The following is a 26,504-nucleotide window of genomic DNA, read 5'->3' on the forward strand; positions in this document are numbered from 1 at the left end:
AATCTGCCCTGACCCAAAAAGACCCAATTCAGCCGCCGTCAGGGCCCAGAATGGAGCTATAGGCCCTTTTATGTGTGGGTCATGCCAGCCCATCCAGCACTGAAAGCAGCTTCCTGGCGCACACTCCACCTAGGAAATGGCAGCCAAGTCAGTTCGGCTTTAGGCCGCACTCACATTCCTCATACTTAATGATGGCTTCCCCCAACAGCAGGGGGCAGCTACTGCCGGAGCAGGAAAGCCTTGTAATTGTCCACCCTGCACCAAGATCCCAGGGTGGGTTTATTCACTGCATTTCTAATCTGACATGTTCTAATAGGAAGTCCCGCCTCTCAAAAGAAAGATGCGCCTTGAAGAACATAGTCCAGTAGCTTAGTGATTGACACTCTCTAATATGTAAGTGCGTGTGTTTGAAGGCCAATAAAATGCAGAACAAGTGCAGAGAACAGAGGCACAACAGTCCAAAACAAATATTAGCAAAGCCAGTAGGTCTCCCCTATGTGACATCTGTTGGCTTTGTCAGTGTTTCTAGCCTTGTTTTACAGCAGTCTAACTGATGTACAGCATGGCTGATATTTTAAAAATAAATTTAAAAAAGTAAAGTGCCATGATGCAGTAAATTTTGTCCGCATTATAGCACTTTTTAAATTTTTTTTTGTACTTTTAGCCAGTCTGTACAGCAACAACACGGCTAAAAAAGCATTGAGAAAGCCAATAGATAGGTATGTTCTTGCCAGATACTTTAAATCATAATTGTGCTCCAGTCGCCCCAGGACCGGATATTGATTCAGCTTGCTTTCCGTAAAGGAAACAATAGGCGAATCAACGCTATCAACTTAATTGGCTCATTAACATACCAGTCCCCTTCATCCCCCAAATATATTCAAAAACACCCTCCTAGCAACCTCTGCTGCAGTATAGCCAGAGCAATCTTTATTTCATCCAATCTGAAAGAACCAAGAGCTTGACAATACAAAACCTGCAAACTAAAGACCTATATCCAAAGGACGGTTTCTGCATAAGCTTCTTCGAATAAAACCACTTTATATTAGGCAGACAAACACACAGGTCTCCAACTCAATGATTATTAAATTTGCATTATTACAATCTGATGTGACTGCAGGCACATTATTGGATCCAACTGAGTTGTCCCCCGCCTCATGTTCGAACTCTCTTCAGCCTTCAACATTGTTAGCGATAAGCTACTACTCCAAAGACTGAGCGATAAAGGAATCCAGGGCAGAACTATTAACTGGATTAAAGTTCAACTTCCGGGGGCGAGCCCAAATAGTCATGTTTCTTCCTTTCTGATCAACACTATTCCCCCATCTGAAAGCTGTTCTTCGAGCCTTAACGATTTTGCATTTTCACCTTGGTGCGTATTTGTTCTCACTCCCTGAGCTCATTAGTCCAAGCATCATGAGGTGTAGTGATGTGCCAATGAGGTCTAAATTGGACCTTCCCAGCAGATTGGAACAAGTCCAGTATGGCCCAGCCAAACCTGTTCTAAAATTGAGCTGACATGACCACATTACTCCTGCCCTCACGGTTCTGCATTGGCTACCTGCTGCAAGAAAGAATCTGCAGACACTGCATGGGAAAAAACCTTTTACAATCCAAATTCAAAGTCCAGCCATAGACGAAACCTCTGCTCCAGAATGGCCCGCTCTTCGTCATTCGCCCCATTCAAAAGACTGCATCAGTGGGAACTCTTAAACGTGTAAGCTACGTATAGCAGTCACCTTGAATTTAGAAAAAAGGATTAAAAATCTTGTTTCCTAAAACATGAATTCAACTGGTCTCGGGCTATAGTTTTTATCGGCTTGTATTGGCAAGCTGCATGCTTGCCTCACTCTTTCGCATCTCACTCTACACAATAACGTGTTTCTATATGCTTGACATAATATGATTGGAGCATACCTTTGAAGCTCACATATGCTACCGAGACCTACTGCTCCTGAGCAATACCTCAACTAATGCTCTTCCAACCATAGTTAAAAAGCGGAATAGCAACTTACTCGACCGTCTTGAAAGCACTTTGAGAGTTCATTAGGGTTAGCAAAGTGATACACAATTGCTACTACAGTACAATGCAATACAGTGTTTGAGAAGGACACAAGTTTGTTCTGATGTTTGTCCTGTCCTACAATCTTCCCTCCTCTCCCTGGGCAGAGTGTCTACTGGGCTTGACCTCAGGACCAAGGATGTGACCTCAGGGCAAACCTTGCACCTTTCACCCTTCCACCCCCCTGGCGCCCGTGCCCAGGAGGCTCCAATGACAGGGTGCCTGGTCTTGGCTACACCCTGCACTCAGTTATTCTGCCCCTAAAGCCAGGTTTATGTTTAGGCTTGTCCAGTGGATTCTGCTCTGCCCTTCATGCAGTGCCTCTGTCCCAAGAGCCTCCTTCACAGATCCAGCCATGCACTCCCCCACCGAATGTAGTGCTCATAGCTTTTCACTGAACCTTGCTAGCACGGGGCACAGGGTCTCACTTTTGCCCAAGCTAGTGTCTAGTTTACCCTGCTCCAGTGCCTGCTTAGACCTGCATTTATCCAGTGGGATCTGACTGCACGGCCTTGATTGTGTCAAACGGTTATGGACTATGTGGTGTGACGTTTAGCTCTGTCCCCTGAGCATTCCCCACCTCCATGCCACCATCCATGGTAACCCGACTGCATTTGTTTTGCATGTTGACTTTGAAATGATTCTCTAAACATAGTGGCGACGAAGATCGAATCATAATGAATTTTGAGACCGAACTTGAAGATATTTATTATTCAAGTTCAAATCTGGAAGATTCTTTAGCCTCGCGGCCACCACATTTGTAAGTCATACTACAATGCTTAATTGTTTGCCCCACGCCTGAAAGCGCTAAAGGCTACAATGGGACAGTTATTGTCCTCGACCAAAATGAATATTTATCCAAACTCAAAAACAGCTGTGACTCGAACAGCTCAGCACAAACTGGGGCTGCCACAGTTTGCACAGAAATATACCATGTATTTCTATATGCTTTGACGTCCCTGCAGCCCGGGGGTGGTGCTTGAATAACCATTTGTGTACAATCCTCTGAATTTCATGACAAGACCGGAGGCTACTATTATGCATTATTGTTTTCTTTTTGAAAGCATAATTCTGCCTATATATCCTTTAAAAATCATTTAGTACCTTTTTTTCTATTTGTTGCTTCAAAATGATAACGCAGTGGGGAGTAATGCTGAATTTTGATGACTTAACTCAATATTTGTGCTTGTTCTGGCGTGAAAATACTGGTCACGTGGCAACTCTAACCCAAGTATGAAAGGGTCTGTTCAGACTCAGACAGTGAAAACTTTTCGAGTTCAAGTACACTGGGCGGCGAGAGCTTCAGTGGTCAACACAAATGCATTTGGAGCACCCCACCCTCTTGTTATTTCTAGTCACTTGCGACAAACAAAATGTCTCTAAGACTTTATTGGGGTCACCGGCTTTTCAAATTTACATCACCCACCAAAAAGTGTTCATTCTCCATTCACCTTAATGGGTTTTCCCTCTTGAATCCCTGTCTTCTGCAGCATTTTTGATTCAAGAGTTTGACATCCTAATGAACAAGTTTCTGCACTAAAAAGCCCTAGCTCTACTGTTTACCAATCTGCCCTCTATTTTGATGCTCTGATTGGCTACTACATAGTTGTACACCTGGGAATCCCGGTTTTAGCATACTATACACATATGTGTAACTAATGTGTTTTTTTATTTTTCTCATACTTCTGTATCCTACCTATCCTAAATGTGAAGCTCCCTGATACCCTCTGGGGTTTGTTCACGCTATACAAAACTTTATAAATAAAATAAATGTATGAATACAACTTACACTGAATTTACAGAGAACTGAGGGGTGGTTCCCCTTCTTGTGAGCCCAAGTGCACTGAACATTTTGGCGCTGCACCAGGGGCTTATCTTGTGAGCGGTCAGTGGGCCCAGACAGCCTGTCTGCCCCTCGTGCATTGTGCATCTGTGTGAAACAGCCTCTCGCGCCATTTCCCAGCCTGACAGAAAAATGCCATGTGCGCTCGAGGACAAAGGTAAACACGCCAGCCGAGGGTAACCAGGTTACCGTCCTCCGGCATCCCGGCGGTGTTTGCCTGCAGGTACTTCCCACGGCTTCCTCCCGCGAGGCCGGAAATGACAACTGCTGGGAACTGCTGCAGGCCAGAACCACGCCCACGATAACTCTGTTTTCATTTATTTTTGCTTGCCTTTTTAGGGTAGACTTTTTTTCATGACTTACTTTAATGTTTTTACCTTTTCCCATGTAGGGTTGCTATTTTCTATCTGTTTGCTGATTTGTTTTCAAGAGACATGGCATTCCGCGGTGAGGTTCCTTGCTTCTTGACACAGAAATGTGGCCAGAAAATGATTTATCTTTTTCAAGTATTTTGCACTGAAGCTACGGATTCCATGCGCTAACCAACTGCTTCGTAAAATGGCTTTTCCTGCACATTGTGAGGGAATACTGGTCCAGACCCAAAGTGTAAATAAAAGTCAAGTTTAATCCTGCGAGGACAGCAGGCGAACAGGTTTTGAGAATGTGAGGCGAGTCCTGATGTCATCCAAACAAATCACTTTAGCACCCTGTGCGCCATTTACTTTTTTGGCCAGACAAAAGGCGTTCAGAAGCAAGCAGAATATAAGTACTAAGCACTGTAGAAAAGTATTTCAACCTGAAAGTGCTGGGCTCTATAGTCCCTCACTCACACTCACTCACCCCTCTACTGCAGCCAGCTTAAGTGAAGTTTTAGGCCTCCCACTGTATTTTGCTAGAGGGACTTTCACTCAGTGTTACAACTGTCCATTGTGTTCACTTATCGGAATTTCGTGTCATGGGCTTAGAGCGTGCAGAACAGTGTTGCAGCATAGAACATTCTTTTTTACAAAAGCAAGGCTCGCCTCTGCCTCCATGATTGTACAAAGACGCCATGATGCTCCAGTTTTGTCTTTTGCACATTAACTGTAGAAGCACATGAATGGATTGAACTGCTTGTTCCAGGGCTGCAGAGACATTCACGTTGGTGGCCACCCACGCCACCGTGGATTCCTTTCTTCAGCTATAGGAGCACCAGTTGGAATTGTTTTCACACTGTAGTAGTTTAACAATACTGTGTAAGCTTGTAACACAATCTTCATTTTGATTGGCTGGTGTCCAACACCCTCGGATCTCATAGATTGCTTTCATTCAGGTATGAAAACATCATTCGGAGTGCTCATCTTTTTAGGTCGAGGGACCGTGAAGCTGCGAAGCAGCTTCTGGTCCGGAGAATTAATGTCTCTCAGTAGCTCAGTCGATCCCGCCTCCTTGCCCCGTCTTTTCTCCATTGGCTGGCTTCCTAAACGGAGGCCAGCCATTGGAGAAGAGATCCGTCACTCCGATGTAGCCCCGTCCTTTTCGGATTTGGGGGCGTAATTTTTGCTGTTCACTCAGCACAGCAAAACACGCCACCAAATCCGAAAATGTCCTAAGCTTTGTTGCCGCCATTGTTGCCCAGCCGGCGCCGAGTACGGTGATGCAGCGCACATGCTCCGGCACAAACTGCGGATGGGGCTTCCGCCCAGCGCCTCGGGGCCCAGCTGCAGACTTTTCCGCCCCTTCTGCCATCGCAAGCTGTGCGCTAGAGCCTGGACTGGGAGCCGGAGCTTCATTCTGGCGGCAGCAGCAGCGGGCATTGTGCTGGAGCACCGCAGCCACTTCAGCAAGCTACTGTTTGGCTTTGAAACATGTAGCACATTTTTAGCCGTGGGCATCGCATCGGCGGCGGTGTGTCTCTGTGTGGACACTATCCCACATCTTCGGAGGGCATTAATGGGAGCATATGTGAGTGTGTAACTCTCCAGTCGGTACTTCTATATGGGTGGAGTAGTGTAAGAACACCTCGTCAGGGGGCGCGAGCGAGGGCTGTGAAAGCACCCCTTTAGTCGGTACTAGTGCAGGTGGCGTAAGAAGAGGGCGAGAGTAGCCGAGGGTTGTGAGGGTTATTCATTGGGCTCTTACGGCTGGCACAAGGTTTTGTAATGTTTTCGCAGCAAAGAGTACATTAGCTGCACAAGACTTAACGAGCGAGTCTCAAGACATGTAGTGATCACGCCGAACTAGAGTGAGTTATAGCAGCTCTGGGCACACCCAGGAAGGGACGAGTGTACCACTTCACTTCGAACCCTTGAAGGTGCGGGCAGTAACTTGCTGGAGGACACTTGTGGGGTTTATGAGAGCACATCTCCAAAATGCATTAGTGGTTTTGCCCAGGACTCTTTTAGAATCCCTTCTGTCTGAGCAGGGCGAGATGCACCTATCCGTGTGCCCAAAGTTCCTCCGCTGTTGACAGGGCACTGGGAACTAGAATATGGAAAAACTATAATATTTCCCGACAGATCAACTCCTCAGAAAGGCTGATCTGCCTGGTGCAGAGAGACACTTGTCAAACAGTCTTAGAATGAAACTCACCCATCCCTATTGACCTTTTTTGCGACCCTGAGCTGTCCGGACAAAACACACACACTCAGGCACAGACATGATATACACACTCACGTTCTCTTCCCTAGGTCTCTCTCTTTAAATGAGTACGCCAATGTGGAAATGGATTTGCGATGATGTGAGGCCCCTAGTGCCATATATCAGCATTCGTTACTGTATGCTTGCTGCTCACTGCACGTTTGTTGTAAGTGCAGAGAACCTCCAGGATAAACGTGCTCTCAGGAAAGTTACAAACAGGCAACATCTTCCCACCTCATGGCCATATAAAGTGATCAAAAGTCTTACATGCAACAACCACCGCGTTTTAAGAAATGTGATTGTATAACCAAACAGGATTGCATAGCACTGCAGCTGCCTGATGTTTGTTTTCTTTCTCTAATTGTCATCACTAACTTTTCCTTATAAAATGTTCCATGGCTGCACAGAACCATGACGGCAACATGAACATTCAACACTCACGCTTTAGCATTTTACAGTTTACTTGCTAATTTTTGATATTTATGCAGTTTTGTATTGACATACCTGTTCTTTTAAAACATGGATACAATCCTGAAGTATCAATTTGGGCTGAGTTTCTCATATTACTTTTAATTATGTCCCTGCTGAATTCTGTGCTACTCCTAAATCCTGTTAAAAAGTGATCCTTGCTCATTCACAAGAGCAATTCCCTTAGGAAAACTTCAGACGCTGTAATTGCATTAATTCCAGCCAGTTACCTTATCTAAAAAGATAATTCACCTTTTGAAAGTATTTATTTGGCTAATGAATCAAATGTTACTAACCACCCAGTGGTGACCTCAAAGTTCTATCGGAGAAGATACGTAAAATAACAGATAATTCATCAAAATGGATGTGTTGTCTTAAATAGCACCACCTACGCTGTAATTAAATTTCCAATTAAACATATTATTGTGCTAAATATGTGAGTGTCTGGTCATCTGGAAAATATACCTTGACACAGAACTCCTAACAAAAGGTAGGTTATTGCTAAACTCCCCCACTCTCCGTACGTTCGTCCTTTCTCACCCTTATAATGTTATTTATTCTGTCTCTTCTACCTCATTACTCTTCACTGGACACCTCTTCCTCATCCCTCTTGGTCCTTCACTTTCCCTCAGTCCTTTCATGCAGCATTCTTCAGCCATAGCTTCTCCTTCACTTCTCTTCAGCCTTTCTTCTTCCCCCTTCAGCGCTTCTCTCCCCTTCTCCTCAGCTCTGACTCTTCTTCCTTCAGTCCTTATTCCTACTCTTATTTGCTTTCATGTTTGCATGTCCGCCCCCCATCCAGGCTGCAGCCCTCACTCCTCCACTGCACCATCACTCACTGCTGCACTCTCTCCTCAGCCTCTTACGGTACCGTCCTTCACTGATGCACTCTCCTCAGCCTCTCACTGCACCATCCCTTCACTCTCTCCTCAGCTCCACTATACCGTCCCTTCGAACTCTCTCACTACCTCACTCTCTCTCTCACTTCCTCAGACACTACTACACTATCTCTCATTCACTCTCTCTCTACCTCACTACTCAACTCTCTCTTTCTCACAGCATCACAATATCACTACCACAGTAACTATCTCTCTAACACACTACTTCACAACTTCACTCTCTCTATCTCACTACCTCACCCTCTCTACATCACTACCTCACTCTAATACTATCTCACTATCTCACTCTCACTGCCTCACTATATCACGACACGCTCTCTCAAAAATTCACTACAACACTCTCTCACTACCTCACAACTTCACTCTCTCTCTCTAACTCACTGCTTCACTCTCTATCTCACTACCTCACACTCTCTCTATATACTACCTCACTCAATTTCTATCTCACTATCTCTCTCACTATATCACGACACACTCTCTCTAAAGTTCACTACATCACTCTCTCACTACCCCACAACTTCACTCTCTCTCTAACTCACTACGTCACTCTCTCTCTATCTCACTACTGCACTCTCTCGCTCTCTCAAATACACTAACTCACTTTCACTCTCTCATACACTACCTCACTCTCTCTCTAGCTCACTACTTCACAACATCGCTCTGTTTCTATCTCAATACAGCACAACAACTCTCACCCTCACTACCTCATTCTTTCACTATCTCACTCTCTCTATCTCTCACTACCTCACTCTATATCTACTTCACTCTCCCACAAAACAAAAATAACTACATCACTACTCAAATTATATCTATAAAACACTCTCTCTCTCACTAACTCTCTCCATAACATCACTTTATTTCGATGTCACTCTCACTACCTAACTATAACACAAGTCACTCACTCAAAAAATAACTACAACACTCTCTCGCTGACTCACTCTCTATCTCACTAGCTCACAAGTTCACTCTCTCTCTCCAACTCACTACGTCACTCTCTCTCTCCAACTCACTACGTCACTCTCTATCTCACTAACTCTCTTTCTATCTCACTAAGTCACTTTCACTCTCTCTTACACTACCTCAATCCTTCTCTATCTCACTACGTCACAACATCACTATCTCACAACCACCAAAATTAACTCTCCATCACTAACTCACTCTTTCACTACCTCACTCTCTCCGTCTCACTACCTCACTCTCTCTCACTACCTCACTCTCTCTCTTTCTATCTCACTAAGTCACTTTCACTCTCTTTCACTACCTCACTCTCTCTCTCTATCTCACTACCTCACAAACTCACTCACTGTTTCTGTCTCACTACCTCAGAACATCCCTCTACCTCACTCTTTCACTACCTCACTTTCTCTGTCTCTCACTACCTCACTCTCTATCTACCTATCTCTCACTACATAACTCTCTACTCCACTCTATCTCACTACCTCACTATCTCACAACTTTTCTCTCTCAAAACATCACTACCTCACTCTCTCACTACCTCACTCTCTAGCTCACAACCTCACAACGTCACTCTTTCTCTAACTCACTACCTCAATCACTCTCTATCTCACTACCTCACTCTTTCTATCTCACTAACTCACTTTCACTATCTTTCTCTATCTCACTACCTCACAACATCCCTCTCCCTCACTACCTCACTCTTTACTACCTCACTCTCTATTTCACTACCTCACTCTCTATCTACCTCACTCTCTCTCACTACCTCACTCTCCCTCTATTTCAATACCTCACTCGCTCTCTCTATCTCACTACCTCACTCTCTCTCTGCTAATGCAATAGGTATCACATATGCAAAAAACAAAGCGAATGCCAATACAAATGACAATGCCATTTATTTAGGGATACAAAAAAGATAAAAAAAATAATGAGCAATTCCAATAGCTCTACCTATAATATTGCCGAGACCATTGCATTGTAAATGCTTGTTTAAGTAATTTATTCACACTGCAAGCTTGTAGCATCTTTGTTTTCTCATTTTCGTTAGTTTCTTTTAATCCTGTTATTGCCTGTAATTTATAGTTCTCATGCACTCTATGGCCAACATGTTGCGTTCAGGTGTTTGAAATTCCTGGTTGAACCTTTTCAAGGCACTCAACACTTGTTTTTCTCCTGTTTTGCAGTGATGTACATTTTTGTAGCTTCTATTGCTTTACATCTTTGTTTGGGAAGCCTCTGCTCCCCTGGCAATATTTCGTAATTGTAAACAGAAAAGTGCAAAGGGACTTGCAAATTGTCGATTTTCTGTCATTTACAAACATTTTACCTGCCCTTTTGAAGATTTACGGCATTATTGAGGGTGACTCCAAAATATTTCTCGACTGTAGAGTTTGAGAAGCAGTGGTATACTGCTGTTGTATACGTGAAACCAGCTTTGGCAAAGTCAATACACTTGGTGTTAGCAGCCATCTTTTTCTTTTCTTCATTGCTTATTTTCTTTTGTCATTTTGTTTGCGAAACTTTATTGCAGAGGGAGCTGTTAGCCCCTTGCCAATATTGAAAAAAAATAGAAAAATAAAAACTGGCCAAAAGTTAAAATATTTGTGGGTTTCAAGAGCTTGCATTGCTACAGTAGCCCCTGCCACTGGGAGAACTGCTGTGTAAGTGCGGATGTGCTCCTTGTAAAAGGGCAGAATGTCCTTACTTACATTGATGTTAGCTAGTAGCTAAAGTAGAATGAATCCTTGCCCCATGCTGTATGCTGCGGTGGGCGGAACCGAAAATGTGTGACACTACAGCGAACCAAGGGATGAAGGGGGTACTTGAAGTCCTTATAAACCTATATCATTTTAAATAAAATCGAGAGGTGTTTGTGATGTCCTTTGATCAATTTCGCCACATGAGTGAGTAGATTATTACAGTGTGACACTGCAAACTCAATCCAATCCATCTTCCTTAAAAAGGTTCTGATTAATATTGGTCATTACCTAGCTCTCCAGCTGGGCTGTGGCAATGACTTAGTGCCCTAATCCAGTTGAAATAATTAGGAACTTGGATGTTCACATCCACAGTGATTGAAGCCTCACACCTCCCGTTCCTTCGGTCATATTCTCTTCCTCTGTGCAGACTTAATCGTATACTGCCCCGTCTAAATGATGAGGACACATCTGTGTAGAGTTTCACTTGCACCGCTGCAACTCCTTGTATTTATGGTTTCCTACAGTTCTGATGCATTGACTCTAGGAAATTCATAATCGTACACCCCGATTCATTTTGTGAGCTCACAAACTTGGGCAGGTGAAAGCTCTACTCCTCACACACCAAAAGGGCCCTTGGTGTCATGCTTCATCATAGGGGTCTTCGCATCCCTCTACGGAACGCGGCGTGCTGCTAACCTACGATTACGCGGGAGCAGTGATATAATCACTATGTGTGGTGCGTGAGGATTGTGAGTGGTAGGGTCAGATGTGAATGGATATGTGAATATGAATAAATACCTGGCATGTGAGGGCTAGAAAGAATTTTAATATACCTCCGTGCTGGTATTGTTAAAAAAGGTGTGGTGGAGGTTTCCACTGAGCCGCGGACGGGACGGTTGTAGAAGGTAGTACCACTGCAGAAAGTGCTATTAAGCACGGAGTCCCCTCCATTTTCGTAGTCTCATGATACTATTGGCCTCATTTTAGCAAGTCCTCATTGAAGGCATATACTTGTTAGAAGCCAGTCACCACAATAGGCACATTTTGGCTAATTTCTACATTCTACACATAATATTGTATGTGTACTAACAGTACTATACTGTTTGATGTGAGTAGGGTAGGGATCTGTGCACCCCATCCTGAAGAAGAAGCTTTATGCTTCGAAACATGTCGACGCACACAGAAGTATTGTACATTGAATATAAAAACCTCTACCACACCTTTTTTAACAATACCAACACGGAGGTATATTAAAATTCTTTCTAGCACCACACATAGTGATTATATCAGTGCTCCCGCATAATCGTAGGTTAGCAGCACACCGCGTTCCGTAAAGGGATGCGAAGACCCCTATGATGAAGCATGACACCAAGGGACCTTTTGGTGTGTGAGGGGTATTTAAAGAACACTGTGTGCCTCCCACCATTGTAGGAAACACACCTAACCCTGGACCTTGTGTCCCCACTTTCGCCACCTGGGTGGATTCTATTTGTTTATAAACTGTAGTTGGGGCGAACGATTCCGCCTGTTGTGTCTGTGTGCACATACTCCCTCTCCACTCCCCTTTTGTTATATTTGAAACCTCTACTCCACCATCTCCACTGGCTGCCCTTTCAATCCTGGATCCCTTTTAAAGTAGTGTGTTTTGTACTTGGAGCAATTTGTAGTAACGTTTCTCCAGTCCTTTAGCATCAACGTATGCTTAATCATCGCTTTTGGTTTCTTTGATCTTCCAGGCACTATCTTCTCCACACTGCTCAATTGAGAAACAGCTTTGTGGAGGACTTAATATTACTGTCTTGGTGCCTGCACTGGGGAATTTTCTTTCTCTTTTGTGGTCTAGTTTTGCACAGCTATTCTATTCTATAGTACCATGCAACCCTTTGCGTGCCTATGCACTTAAATCAAGAACCAAATAGTATGCCAGACAAACTGTTGTGAAATGAGAAGTATGTGTAGTGCCTGGCCAGACTTTTAAGATGGTACGAGACAAGATCATGCAACATGCAGCGAGATAAAACATGTTACAGGAAGTAGAGATTCAGTTGAGAACCTATCACAGATTGGGAGAAGAAAGAAGCACTTGGAGGTGAAGTGGGGGAGGTGAACCGTCATGGCACAAAAACCCTGCAAGAGATTAGGCGTTGAAAGAACCTGTTAGGTTTTTAGCCGAGGTAGTGACCAGCGTTAGGGAATGAGGAAAGAGTGTTAGATTCATAATTTAGCGGCAAGCCTGTATGGAGATACAATGGAACCAGTCGCTGCCAGAAGTTTAAGGATGAGTAAAACCTACTGCGAGATTGGACTCCAGGATTTATCTGCCACAAGATTGGGAGCCAGGCGCACTGTCCTCTGTTCAGTTTCTATTTGAATGTGGATTGGAGGAGAACCTATGAACAACTGTAGGATGAGAAATGAACCTGCATGGGTGCCTCCATTGTTGAAACTAGACATCCCTGCTTCTCTCTTTCATCTTTTATTACTGTGTTCCACCTACACACAATCATTTTCTTCTTTGCTGATTTTGATTATAATTTTTGTAATGCTTCATCATAGTCTATGAATACTTTCAGCTCCCCGGCTCTTGAAAGAGCGCTACTAACTCCTGTAATGTCTACTACAACTCTTGGGTATGTAGGGGCTGTAATGAAATATTTTGAAATTATGCCAAATTGGTCATCTAAACTTTCAGATACATCAGTGGCGTAAAACATCCGTGTTAAATTGAATAGAATGGATTGTGCCGAAATCCCCAACCGCTCTAATTTTCACAGGGCGTTGATCCAAATACTTATTAACCCCTTCACTGCGGCGGCTATTCTGTCGCAGTGCTAAGGGGATGGGGGGCCGCGCGGCAGTCCCGTGCTCGTGACGGAACCGCTCCGTCACGGCACGCAGGTGAGCTGTGCTTGTGACGGAACGGTTCCATCACGGCCCCGCCCGCTCATAAGAACGCGCCGCGCAGGCTCGGCGAGCAGGCCGCGACGGAACCGTTCCGTTACCAGCACAGCCCACCCGAGGCTCGTGACAGAACGATTCCGCCACGAGCATGGGAGGGGTTAAATTACCTTATTTCTGAAGAGAAACATTTAATTTTTAGCTGTGAGAACCATGTAGGAATATCCGAGGCAGTTCCAATATGTGTTTTGCTGGATTGCAAGCAGTATATAAACAAATGGCTTTAACAGATTGAACAGACCTGACCGCTTCCTCCGCCGACCACTACTTGGATGACCACTGCATATCAACACCCAACGTAAATTACAGTTTTACGCTTGGTACGGCAAACATTGCAGGGAGACCTTTCCGTTTTGAAACAACATTTGCAGCAATGACCAGTGCTAACATGTCATTTATGCCAACTGACCAAGTATATTTTTGATATTTTGTACCATGAGGTCAGTGCAAATGTCAGTTTAAAACTTGTGGAAGATTCTCAAGGGCAGTGCAGAAGTGACCAACACTGAATGTATGGCACTTTGCTTACACCTTTTATCATCCTGTGTACATTACCACATCTGTGACCCAGATATGGTATTGTCGTTGTACTGTGTTAATGGGTCACTGTACTTAATGATTGTCAGATACTATAAAAAGATGTTTCCATGCCTCTGATTTCCCTTTGCCCTTCTAGTTTTTAGCATAGTGCACCAGCTAAGAAAATAGGTGCAAGGAACTATATTTCTGTTCTGTACTGTGCAAGTATGGTTTATAGTCCGCACAGGTACCAGTGAGAACTAAAGGAAAATTCATTAAGGAAGATCTGAACCGTGCATTATTCATCATGCCCTGCGCTTGCAACGTCTGGTTACAAATCCCCTGCTCCGGTGGAGTGTGTCCAGAATATTAAGATGTCTAGCAAGCGGAAACCTTTGGTATACAGTTATTTTTTTTAACTCTGTTACCTTCTAGATTAAATCTTTCTTGAAGGAAAATGCACCTTTCTACACTGTGTCTTGGTTTGGCTATGACTGTGACAGCACTCAAATTCAAATAAATCAGAAATGTGGAAAATAAATCTAGGGGGCTCGCTTTCACTAAAAGTTCATATTACTTTGGTGCATTATAGTGTCAGTCTGTAGATTCAGAAAGGGGAAATCAACATACTTCAAGCAGCGAAGCAATGAGAATTCCTTGCCTCAACTCTGAAATCAACTTTTTATTTCAGAGTACTCCAAGAATTCTTGTTAGGTTGCTTGACCTTTCTGCTTTCGGTACATCCGGTAATTCCTCATTTCTTAATGGACCCTCAGAGTCCAACTCATAATGGGCTGGATTTTCCTTAATTCTCCCCCTACGAGTTCATGGTATCCTAGGTTTTGGTAACTCTAGGAATGAGGACATGTATCTCATAATGTAGGCCTTCATGTCTGTCCTGTGATGATACACAGTTGACAGACCCCAACCTTACTCCTTCACAGTATGAGATCCTATTTTGGTTTCAAGCAGACCACTTACAGATATCTCAGTCCCATGCTGAGATGTTTTCTCCCCAGAGAACTATCCTCTTGTAATGGAGATTACGGCGCCACAAACACTCCCACTGTGACTGCAGAGTGCTCAGTTAAAGTGCAGGAATGTTAGTGTATAAGGTTAGGTTACAGGTGGTGCCGTATTTACAAAATTTGGAAAGTGGTTAGATGTGTCGACCAAGTCCCATCAGGAGAAAACACTGCATGCCACTGGCTTTTGTTGGAGCAATAATGTGGTGCTGAAGTGTATAGAAGATTGATTTGTGTATGTGTGGACAGTCTCTGCTTTGCCTCCACCCGCTGTCTCTAGCCTGTGCTGTATGTTCATCTTGAATGATTGCATGCTTCTTAAGAGGCCCGGCTTTGTTTTTCTTAATGTACATGCCTCGACTGCGGTACCACCACCATGTGCTCTATTTATTTACTGATTTCTTGAGGTGCCGTTACACTAATTCTACAAATATCCTGATCATTGATGACAAACATATAGAAAGTTGTTATAAACAGAGTTGAGCGGCACATCACCAGAAAGAACTGTATTTTGCAGCTCTCCGTTCCAGCAGTGTGTAACAACATCTATGTTGTATTATTATTATTAAATTTCTAAAGCGCTCAGCTACCCGTAGGTTTCCCGGCGCTAAAACCAAAAAGTGAGAGGGGAAAGTCAAAGGAGAACTGTTTAGATATCAAATAGCCAGGTCTTTATCTGTCCACGGAACCTGAGATAATTAGGTTCAATGCGTATCTGAAAGGGGAGAGAATTCCAGAGTGAGGGGGCCAGCCAAGCAAAAGAGCGGCCACCCATTCTGGCTTTCTTGATTCTGGGAACTAACAGTAGGTTTTGATTAGAAGATCGGAGATTACGAGGGGGCAGGTATGATTGTGCAAGGGGGTTGAGATAAGCGGGGGCTAATCCAGAGTTAATTCTGTGGATGATGCAGAGGGCCTTAAATTTTGTCCGATTTTCAATTCGGAGCCAGTGCAGGGAACGAATGGCATTGGAGGTGGGAGAAGTGTTAGGTAATTTGCAGAGGAGTCGTGCAGCCATGTTTTGAACTGTCTGCAACTTGCGCGTCACCTCTTTACTGGCTCCCAGAAGAAGGATGTTCCCGTAGTCCAGTCTAGAAGTTATAAGAGCCTGGACCACTGTCTTCTGCGTGTCCAAGGGAAGCATCCAAATGATTTTTCGCAACCATGTATGGATTTCTCTTCTTCTAGCACAAAAATATTAAGGAAGCTTCAGAACTATTATTGTCAGAATATGAAGCCTTGCTAAATCCAGTGTACGTGCAGCGGTCACACCAGTAATATATAAATTGTGATCCACTAAAGCCAGAGCTTCAGCAATATCTACTATCTGTTTGTTCTTGGATCTGCTGAGTCTATTCACCACCTCTTGATCACAATTCCATAGACATTCACATGGCACCCACAGTTAATCATTACATTGGGTTAATTGATAACTAATGGTAGACCGTATTTACAGAAATGGACTCATTGGGCCCGATTCACAGAACTAACTTAAGACAAAGTCCTAAATGTACTACCATTTTGGTATTCACAGAAGGCACTTACTCATTTTGGTATTCACAGAGGGCACTTACTCATTTCGGAATTCACAGAAGTTAGGAGTCCTAACTTTAGGACTCCTAAATGCCTTCTGTGAATACCGAAAGTCTTAAAATTAGGATTTTTCTGAAGTTAGTAGTAGTAAAGTTGGGACTCCTAACTTTAGGACTCATAAATGCGTTCTGTGAATACCGAAAGTCTTAAAATTAGGATTTTTCTGAATTTAGTAGTAGTAAAGTTGGGACTCCTAAACGAAGATAAATCCTAATTTTAAGACTTTAGGTATTCACAGAAAGCATTTAGGAGTCCTAAAGTTAGGAGTCCTAACTTTACTACTCCTAAACTGATAAAAAATCCTAACTTTAAGACTTTCGGTATTCACAGAAAGCATTTAGGAGTCCCAAAGTTAGGACTCCTAACTTCTGTGAATACCGAAATGAGTAAGTGTCTTCTGTGAATACTGAAATGAGTAAGTGCCTTCTGTGAATACGAAAATGGTAGTAAGTTTAGGATTTTGTCTTAAGTTAGTTCTGTGAATCAGGCCCATTTACTTCTGAAGTTCCTATAAATCTTAATTGCACCTTCCACGCTCACACTAGCGCTTTATGTTCAAAGGTAACTCTGCTCCAAGTAGCCCCTTTTGTTGGGGCAGAAACACAACACAATTCTCTCTGTAATGTCACATGCAGTTCTGGAACTTGAAATGTAAGCCTTGATGTGTATTTATTGCATTGCCCGGTGTTGAAAGAGGAAATAAAGTATTACAAAAGTTCCTGTAAATTTCCAGTCTGCTATAAACAAAATAGTGACAACCATAGAACATCATCATGCCACGTTGTGTGCCTTACTCAGGTGTTCAGTGTGTCATTGATTACACACTGGTCTTCCACCCATTTGCTGATGCCCATAAACGTATTTAAGGCAGTTTATGCAGCTGTTTGTTTTGCAATTGTAAATCGAATCTAAAGAATGCCTTTCATCAGTGACTGGTTTGCTAAATAGTCTTTTTCCTGTGATATTGTGGAGCAGTTGTGGTCTGCACTGCACTTGACACACATCGCTGCAGTCCTCATAATTTCCATTTTTTCAACTGCATAATTTGTTGAGAATATTAATTGCTTCTTCACTATGCTTTCATTGTTATTGCTGTTCTCAAAATATGTATTCATTTTTGCCAAACCTAGAAATTCACACTGAAAGCCACCACCATGTTTATGTTTTTATGAAGTCTGTCCAAGACCAGAGCTCTTTGGCTTTGGTCTTCATGAACTATAAAAGGTCAAAATACTTTAAAAGATTGACCTTCTTTATTGACTTGAAAAAGGTTGACCTTACAAGGAAGAGGGAGGACCTGGCCTGGCAGATCGGGCTGGACTGTTCCCATTGGGTGCAGGGTCAAGACTGATTTGCATATTGCTGGGTTCAAACTGGAATGGCATGGTGCACAAAAAAACGATGGATTTAGGCCCAGGTCTCTGTACTGGGGTGAATGTATGACATTGTTCTGCATTCTGTCCATCAACTGTCTTTTTTGCACTTACATGGAAGAGACCTACAATGCTTTGCGACTTATTCCTGCACTCTTACGGAAAAAGTTTCTATTCCATGAAAAGCCAACCAGTAGATACGTGTCCTAATTTTCTTGGTTTGGTTGAACCCCTGACCCTACACATCACTATTTATTTATCATGTTAATTATTGTTTTCTTTATATGCTACTTTTCATCGAAGCCAGCAGATGAACAATATTTGTTGAGGAGAAGTGTAAAATAGTTCATAAAGATAATTGAAGTATGTATGGAAATGTATTTCACACGATTTTGTTATTTTTTTCTTTTTTTAGAGTTTTCAGTCTTCCACGATGAACCCGGTTTACAGCCCCGTCCAGCCAGGGGCTCCCTATGGAAACCCTAAAAACATGGCCTACACAGGTACGTTTGCAAATCTTTTTGCTTGGTTCTCTGCTATGACTACTTTTTGTGAAGCCTGATTTACTGTCTGTTTGGTGGTTCTGACCTACTTGTCCTATATAACATTGCATACCGTAAGTAGATATGGGAATTTCTGTGTTGTTGTTGACTGCGTTTAAGAGCTCCTATTTTAGGTCTGTGTTGACCTACATAGTGCTTGATGAAGATCATGAAATGTGTGTGAATGATTGGGCCTTGTGGGGCTTCCCACTTCTGAGCTTTCCTTGTCTGAAGCAAAGGAGTCCGCTGGGACTATTTTCTGGAATATATGTTTTTAGAGTCTTTACATCACTGCTTCCCACTGTAGGCAAGTTAATGTACGCACACACAATGTGTTCCCTCATGGAAGGATGGAAGGTCTTGATATGGAAGGTTTTTTTCCTCCAATATCTGTCCTATATTAATGGTTCCTCTTTTTCCGCTTGTGAAACCTGGTAGCCCTCAGACCAAACTTGGCTTTGCACTATAACCAGTTCGCTGCTGGTACCATGCACGCATTCTTTTTTGCACAAATTGCAAAGCCCACTTTCGCTGTGGCTATATCCCATGGACTGATTCTGATTTGCATTGCCAGCTCCTTTTAATTCTGTAGCAATTTAGTTTTTTCCACTTCTTTGTTTACCTCTGTTGCTCTGGGTGGTACATAGGCATGCTCTGCCATAGCTAAGACTGGATTTGTGGCATTTTATGGCCACGTAACTGCTATGGCTACTAACTCTTTAGGGCAGCTTTATAGGACTCTTGTAAGTAATGTGTTTTAGGTAGGTCGGGCGAAATGTCCATTACCCTGGCGTAATCTTCCATTATTTCGCAATATGCTTGTTATGTGAAATTCCTTTATTATGCTGCATTTGTGTAACTGCATGCCATTCTTGGTAAAAACATAGTATGAGAACAAAGGAACTACGCAAGCGACCAGAAAGTGAGCAGCTGTTTGCGGCACTTGTATTTTTTGTGCTATTATTTTAGTGCAAAAGGCTTACTTGCGTCTAAAATGGACGTGAGAATGCAGCTCACACAAAAATAAAGAGCCAAATGCCAGGTTTGGGCTCTGCATAATTGAGTAATTTCACTTAATTTTCCTAAAATTTTGCGCCATTGCGGAGATGTAAATTACGTGAATTTCGTACACGCCTTACACCTTCTAGCAGCTAGGCTCAGTTGTGCTAGGAGGTTCTAAAAAGCAGGTTTGTCTTAAGCCACGCTGTCCAGTAGTATCTCCTTCCTCGTTTTGTCCTACTTTGAAATCAGTTCCCATGGACTAGAAATAGTTTGATGTTAGACTAAAATGTATTTAATGATGTTCAGTCATCTATTGGTGGGATTGTAAGTGGGTATAGCCATGAGGGTAGAAGAGTACACGTGTGTGATTCTAACAGAACGCCATTTAAAGTTGTATTCACCACCCTAGAAGCACTTCTGTTCCTGCCAGAGAATTGCACCAAGTTTTCTCAGAGTTGGAAAGAATATAGGACTCGGACTATAAGGGTGGCCATATGTTTCACTTCTAGTTTCAATATCTATTTAGTTGAAGGTTCCCGGGGTGGGATTTTACCTACCTCGTTAGAATACTAGAGGAGCATCTCATGAAAAGGGTTTTTAGTTCTTATTTCTACTGAACTGCAAACTGAAATAAGTTTTATTTTGCTTTTCTTGAAATGAAGGAACACTCTATGGCATCTTTGTGCTATAGCTCAGTGCATTTGTATTTAGTTAATTGATACTGAGCAACCATTTTGGGACTTAGGACCCTGCCTCGGAGCTCCTTTTTAGCAGAGAAACGGTCAAAAAGGATTAATGAAAGAACAGCTACATACCTGCAGGCACAGCTGTGCCCTAGTTAGGCCAGTTCTAATAGGAATATTCTTGTTTTGAAGGGGGCCTTGAGAGGTGCTCTAATTTTCATCTGGGTCTATAAATTACAATAAACTCAGCAGGAAGCAGTCCAAGATGAGGTTACCAATTCCAGGTCTGAGAAGCAGAGTAGAAGATGTTCTTTCTCTTTGAAGGGGGAGAGTCTGATACTGAATGAACCCATTGGACAATGGTCAGAGTTGGTTTAGGGGTGGTTAAAAGAAATAAAAGAAGTAAAGTTTGTTTTCCTCCATTCTATTTCTTTTCAGCTTGATCCTTTACCCTAAAGAATTTGTCAGTCTCATCGATGATAGTGTGGGTACCACCATAACCTTAATTAGGCCATTATACACTCTGTTCCCCCATGAGTGTAAGTCGTTTTATGTCACTTAAAAAGCCAATTTATTTAAATATATTTTTCTATACTTTGTTTTGAGATGGACATTTCAGTGAAAACTATTTGGTTGAAAACCTTTCATTGTAAAACAATATTAGTTTTCAATGCTACTCACTGTTTTGAAACAATGTATATTTGTATACTTTTTTAAAATGTATTTAAAATGACCGAAAAACTTAACTGGCCTTACCTTAACCATAACTTAAATTATGGCCCATGACCTCCCTTCTTCACCCAACCCAATTTCCTGACCAAAACTCCTACCAAAACCTTAGATAAACACAACCCTAACCTGGACATTGACTGTATCTGTTACCACGGCAATGACTTTAGACCTAATGCTATTGCTGATCTTTAATCTTAACCCGAGCTGAGCCTGAGCCTACCCTTCACACTGATTAACAGCATCATTACTTTGACACTAACCTAATTCTAATATTCAACTTTGCCCTAACACTTACTTACCTGATGCTAAACCGAATCCTACCTTTATCCTAAACCAGTGCTTTCCTAACGTTTTAGAATGATAAACTTTTGCAACCCACCTAACTTTAATCCACATGAGATTTTTTTTAATTTAACTAAAGCATCTTGTGGTAGTGCTTCGTAATTTACAGACCGCGTATTTTTCATTGACATAGCCTCTAAATTTGCACAGACCTACCGTTTTATTGATAAAAGTATATTGCACACGAATGATAATGTGTAGAAATCTGGTTTCAATAAATTTGTAGCATTTGTGCATCACAAAGTAAAGTGCCTTGATTGGTGTTTACCCTATTAACAATTTTGTATCCATCACTCTTCAGAATTACAATTACATTGATTCTTTTTTGCTTGCTTAACTGCTGAATGTGTACAGTGCATTTACAGGCATTTATATTTTGCTGTGTTATAAAAAATGACAGCCTTTCCGTTCACACTCCCTGTTCCTCAGTATGATGGTCACATAATTCACTATACTTTTCTGCTTGTAACTGCAAAGTGAAAAGATTTCGTAAACACCAATCAACATGCTAAAATAAATCAGCAGCAATTTTTGGACCTATGTCTTTGAAGTGCAGAAAATATGACCAGGTAAATACAGAATTTAAAGGAATCTTTAGTTATTGCTTGGACTTTTCGCAAACCACCAAAAATTGGATCACCACCCACTCACAGTCATCAATTACCCTTATTTTAAACTGTAATCTTACACTTTTTCTAGTCGGATTGTGACCATATTTCCCAACTGTCACCTTAATTTTAATGAACTGCATGAAACTGCTAATTTGCTTTTCAACCAAATATTTTTTCAATGAAATGTTTTCATTCAAATTTCTCCGAAAAGCACTGGGATGATGTAACAGACTATTAGTGTAATACATACAGAAATGGACAGAAATACGCAGAAGCCACTCCCTGCAGACTGGGTTAGCAAATGTCTCATGGCTGGACCAGCACTTTTATGAATGTGTTGTGGAGACAGGAAAAAGGGCAAATCTTTTTTTTCAGGATACAGTCCTTTTATAGTCTTTTGGTTATAATGCTTACAAATACATGGTTCTTGGCTAAAACAAAAATAGTCATAGTTTAATTGGAGAGGAAAATCGGTCAGCTGGCTCCACTAGGGAGGTCTGGAAGCAGCACCATTGTTTCTCTTTCAAATTTGACATCAATTTTTCACGTCTGTCTAGACTCGAGAGAGGTTAGACTGTGAAAACGCGTGTACCTTCTAATTTCTCCTAAAGTTGTGAAAGGTTCTGTGATTGTGGATTTATATTGACCAAGAGAGCCAGGTAAAGGGCTGGGTGTGGTCAAGGGCATGCCTGTTAAGACTTATTCACCAAACCTCATTTTGAATAATTTTTCTCTTCATGGGCATGGCCAGCTTGTATCTGTCAATTAACTATTTACATGTTGGAGGCCCAGGCTTGGAAAATACCTGTCCAGTTTTCTTTTGACATATGCATTGAGAGTGATCTCCAACCTAAGCACAGCGCAAAGCTCCTTGGACTCTGGTAATTGATTTCGGAAAGCTGCACAGAATTCAACATATCATAATTGCAATGTTCCTCTGATGAGCAAGAGTTGTGCATAAGTGTTCCTGCACTTATACACATAGTATATAGACTGATTTCAGAAATATATTGAGAAAAAAATATTCATTCATTTCAAGCAAAACGACTTCAATGACCAGAATACAATGACGGCTCCTACCAAACGTTGGCTACCAAGACCTTTTTAATTGGAGGCTCCTATGTGGAAAACATTGCTTTAAAAAGAATGACAAAAAATATGCTATAGGAGGCTCCTCCCTGAAAAATAATTGTTCACTTCAGATTAGTGCGAGTACAGTCTTCGCCTGTCATTAGATTGCTGAATTTGACCCATGGTGTTTATTTTATTTATTTATAAGTGCTCTGAATTTACAGTGCGTCGACCCAAATGCCTTTGTTTTTCTGATAGCTTTGATGGGTTCAAAAACGAGTGCTTTTGTTTTAAGTTATAACTCTTTTGATCCAGAGAAGGTCACTTTTTTGTGAAGAGGTCCAAAAGGGACCCCCAGTGTGTTAAAACAAAATGTAAGTTACATTTTGTTGCAGTAGCCGCAGTACCGGACACTGAACCCTGTGGCGGGCCGCTGTACCCTACATAATACCTACTTCACTCTGCTCTGCAGCACACAGCCATAGTATAAACAGGCATCTAAATTATCAGAATTTCTACAGGTCTTATTTAAAATTTGGTGGACAGGGAATTCCATCCCAAAAAAGTAGCAGATGTCCCCTCCACCATATTACAAGTGCCATTGAGGTATAATAAACTTGCAAAACTGCGGATAGGACATCTGCCACATTTGTGACAGAGTACCGTGTCCTCCAAACTCTAATTATGGCACTACTTATTTGTATTGCAAAGATTTGCCTCTGCTCACTCCTGAGCAGTTTTCTGTGACGTAAGTCCCAAATTACCATTGAATTAACCCGGTTTTAATTTTTAGGTATTATTTATCATAATTTAATACCAACAAGCAATAGATTGCTTTGCAAATGCTAATTTAACACAATTTTAATGTTACCGGAGCGTCACCAAAATGAGATTCTACGCATAGAACAGAAGGATATGTGTGGTTCAATTGAGAAGTGATTACGTACACCAGGATCTAATTGGGTTTCGGTGATGGGAACATGTAAATGAACCCCTACTGGACACCGAGTGCATTGTACAATAGTGGTGTGTTTTTTTACTTGGTTCCATTACATATATTTAAACGTTGAGGCACAGCCGGATAGTGATTCACAGTAACATTCCAGCCGCTAAGTTTCTTCCGTCAACTCGGCTGCCTCATTCTTTCAGCCCTGCTTGTGGTCGCTGCACTTAGCGGTCTAGCTCTTTTCAGAGCCTCGGTCACTGCAGCGCTCAGTGGTGTCGCTCTTTACAACCGGCTCGCTTATTGCATATCTGATCTTACTCCATTTTATTCTGGTGTAGCAAAGAAAGGCCGGGTGTATTATTGATGTTTCCAGCACATAAAGATATACGATGGAAATGACCCCATTGATCATTTTAAGAAGCCACATTGATTGCCTAATGAAAAGTCATGGAAGATGTATAGTTTGTTTATAACAAAGCCTTGAATTTTTTACTACTGTTTTTCAATGGCTTTGCATTCTAGGTTTCTTAGCAGATAAAGTGAGAAATAATTTTTCTATCCCTTTTGCAAATGTTATTTTCTGTGTAACCTAGATAGAATTGAGCCAATCAGAGAGTCCCTTGACAGCTCTGCTTCTACTCCTTACGTAAGACTCTAATAAAGATGAAACTGGTGCAAATCGCATTTTGAGATCTTTCTTTTCAATATCCTAATTCGCAAGGGTCATATTTTTCTTTGCTTATTTTTCAAATTAGCCATGCCCTTTGGAGCAGGTGTATTCGTTAACTGTCATTTAATCTCCCACATTTTGGGCATTAGTGAAAATCGTATATTAATCATTGCTTTTGTTAGGATGGTAATTACCAAGAAATATTTATCTTTATTACTAAGTATAGTCTTATCCTCTTCCAGTCCTCAGTCGATCATTGATCGATTACTATACAGGAGGCAGATTTTAATAGTGTCCTCTGTTAAGTTGGATCCTCTCAAGTGAGGGCACGTAAGGAAAGATCGCGGATGGCAGATGGACCTCCTTACAGATCAACTAGATGACGAGAAATAATTTACTCCACAGCATACACTGAATACATTTCTACTCCCAACGCACTCACCGCCGAAAAGTTAATCTATAGAACAACCTTTTTTTTGTTTGATTTCTCTTTAGAATTGGCTCCAGTAAGTACTGAATTTCACCAAAAATCTTTTCAAGTCACACTGGTTGAAAGCATTGTGGAGGCCTTGCCCTTGCAAAGTTGAATAGACAATTGGCCCATATAACTTAATATACAGTGGAGCAAAAGGTTTGGTGCTAAAGTGCCAGACCTTCCTTTCCATGCAGTTCCATGATTTGCTTGCATGGGACCGCCTTTGTTAATGATGGAATTGAGGCTTTCCTTAATGCCTGTCCCTTTTTGAAACATACACTAGGGAAACATTTACTATTGAGAAGTGGAATTATAATGCATGTTCCAGCACCCTGGCCCCGCCCCTGCCCTGGGACCAGCAACCTTCCATGGATGAGGCAAGTCCTTTGGTGACAGTTTCCAGATGCTGGGTCCACTCTAGGATAACTTGCCCAGCCTAGACAGGTACCGAAAGGCATTGCTAGGATTAGAGAGTCAGGATACCTACCCCAGGAAAAGCTTTTGGGGATGCACAGTAACAAGCAATGGCAAAGTCAATATGTTTAACTTTCATGCGCTAACCCAATTAGACATACGCATTCACAAATGCTGTTTCTATGTGTTGCATGCAGGAATGCTACTTAGCACAATAAAGCCAGACTATCGGAATTGCCTAAGATTGAAGAGAAAGGCAGCAAAAAGCATTGCATTCTTTATAAAAATTAATATAGTAGACAAAGAATTGAATGTGACAAACTGTAAATATTGTAGTTTTCTTAAGATGTAAAATAGTCCCTCATGCATTGTACTGGATGGAGGCAGAAAGATACCCCAAGTTGCCAATAGCAAGGGGTGATAGGGAAATATTCCTAGGTGTGGAGTCAAAGCCTACCCTATTTTAAAGAATTAGTAACAGTATGTATAGCAGACAGCTGCGCTGTCAAGGGAGACCAAAAAGCAGACAGTACAAAAGTTGATCACACACGTTTGGCTATGGGCTGGGATCAGGGCACACAGCTGCAAAGTAAAGCCGCCTTTGTCTGTACTGAGAAGTGGGCACCACACGTGACCGAAGGTAGTACTTAGCCTTTGTGCTTGTAATGGTGCCTTTTGCCCCATTCCCAACACTGGCCGCGTGGTATATAATTCTCCCTTCAGGGTTTAGCCTAATGGCATGCACGTGCAAGCTAAATTATTGTGTACTGCTCAATTAATGTCCTAGTTTAAATATATTATTTACTTCCCCTTATCGAAAAGAAAAAATTAAAAGCAAACTGCTGCTGGGCTGGTAAAAGCTTTCTGTTCAGTTTATGTATAAATGCCCTTAAATGTAGTGTTTTTAATTTTTAAAAAAATATGTTCACTCCAGTATCTTGCCCATTTACTTTAAGGTGCGAACTCCCCCACCCCCTACGCCCCCTTGGGGCATGGATTAGAA

At 42.0% G+C, this 26,504-nt stretch overlaps 1 protein-coding gene across 2 annotated transcripts in view; it reads left to right on the forward strand.

Annotated features, from left to right (window-relative positions):
• Positions 1-26,504, forward strand: part of FAM168A (family with sequence similarity 168 member A) — a 489,029-nt gene that overhangs the window by 194,164 nt on the left and 268,361 nt on the right. For both annotated transcript variants that reach the window (XM_086933841.1, XM_086933842.1), the window contains exon 3: positions 18,429-18,516. In XM_086933841.1, the coding sequence (XP_086789967.1) occupies positions 18,447-18,516 (70 nt within the window). In that variant the 5' untranslated portion in view covers positions 18,429-18,446. The remainder of the gene's footprint in view (positions 1-18,428; positions 18,517-26,504) is intronic.

This window comes from Lissotriton vulgaris, chromosome 8 (genome assembly GCF_964263255.1).
Source record: "Lissotriton vulgaris chromosome 8, aLisVul1.2, whole genome shotgun sequence".
NCBI classification, from domain to species: Eukaryota; Metazoa; Chordata; class Amphibia; order Caudata; family Salamandridae; genus Lissotriton; species Lissotriton vulgaris.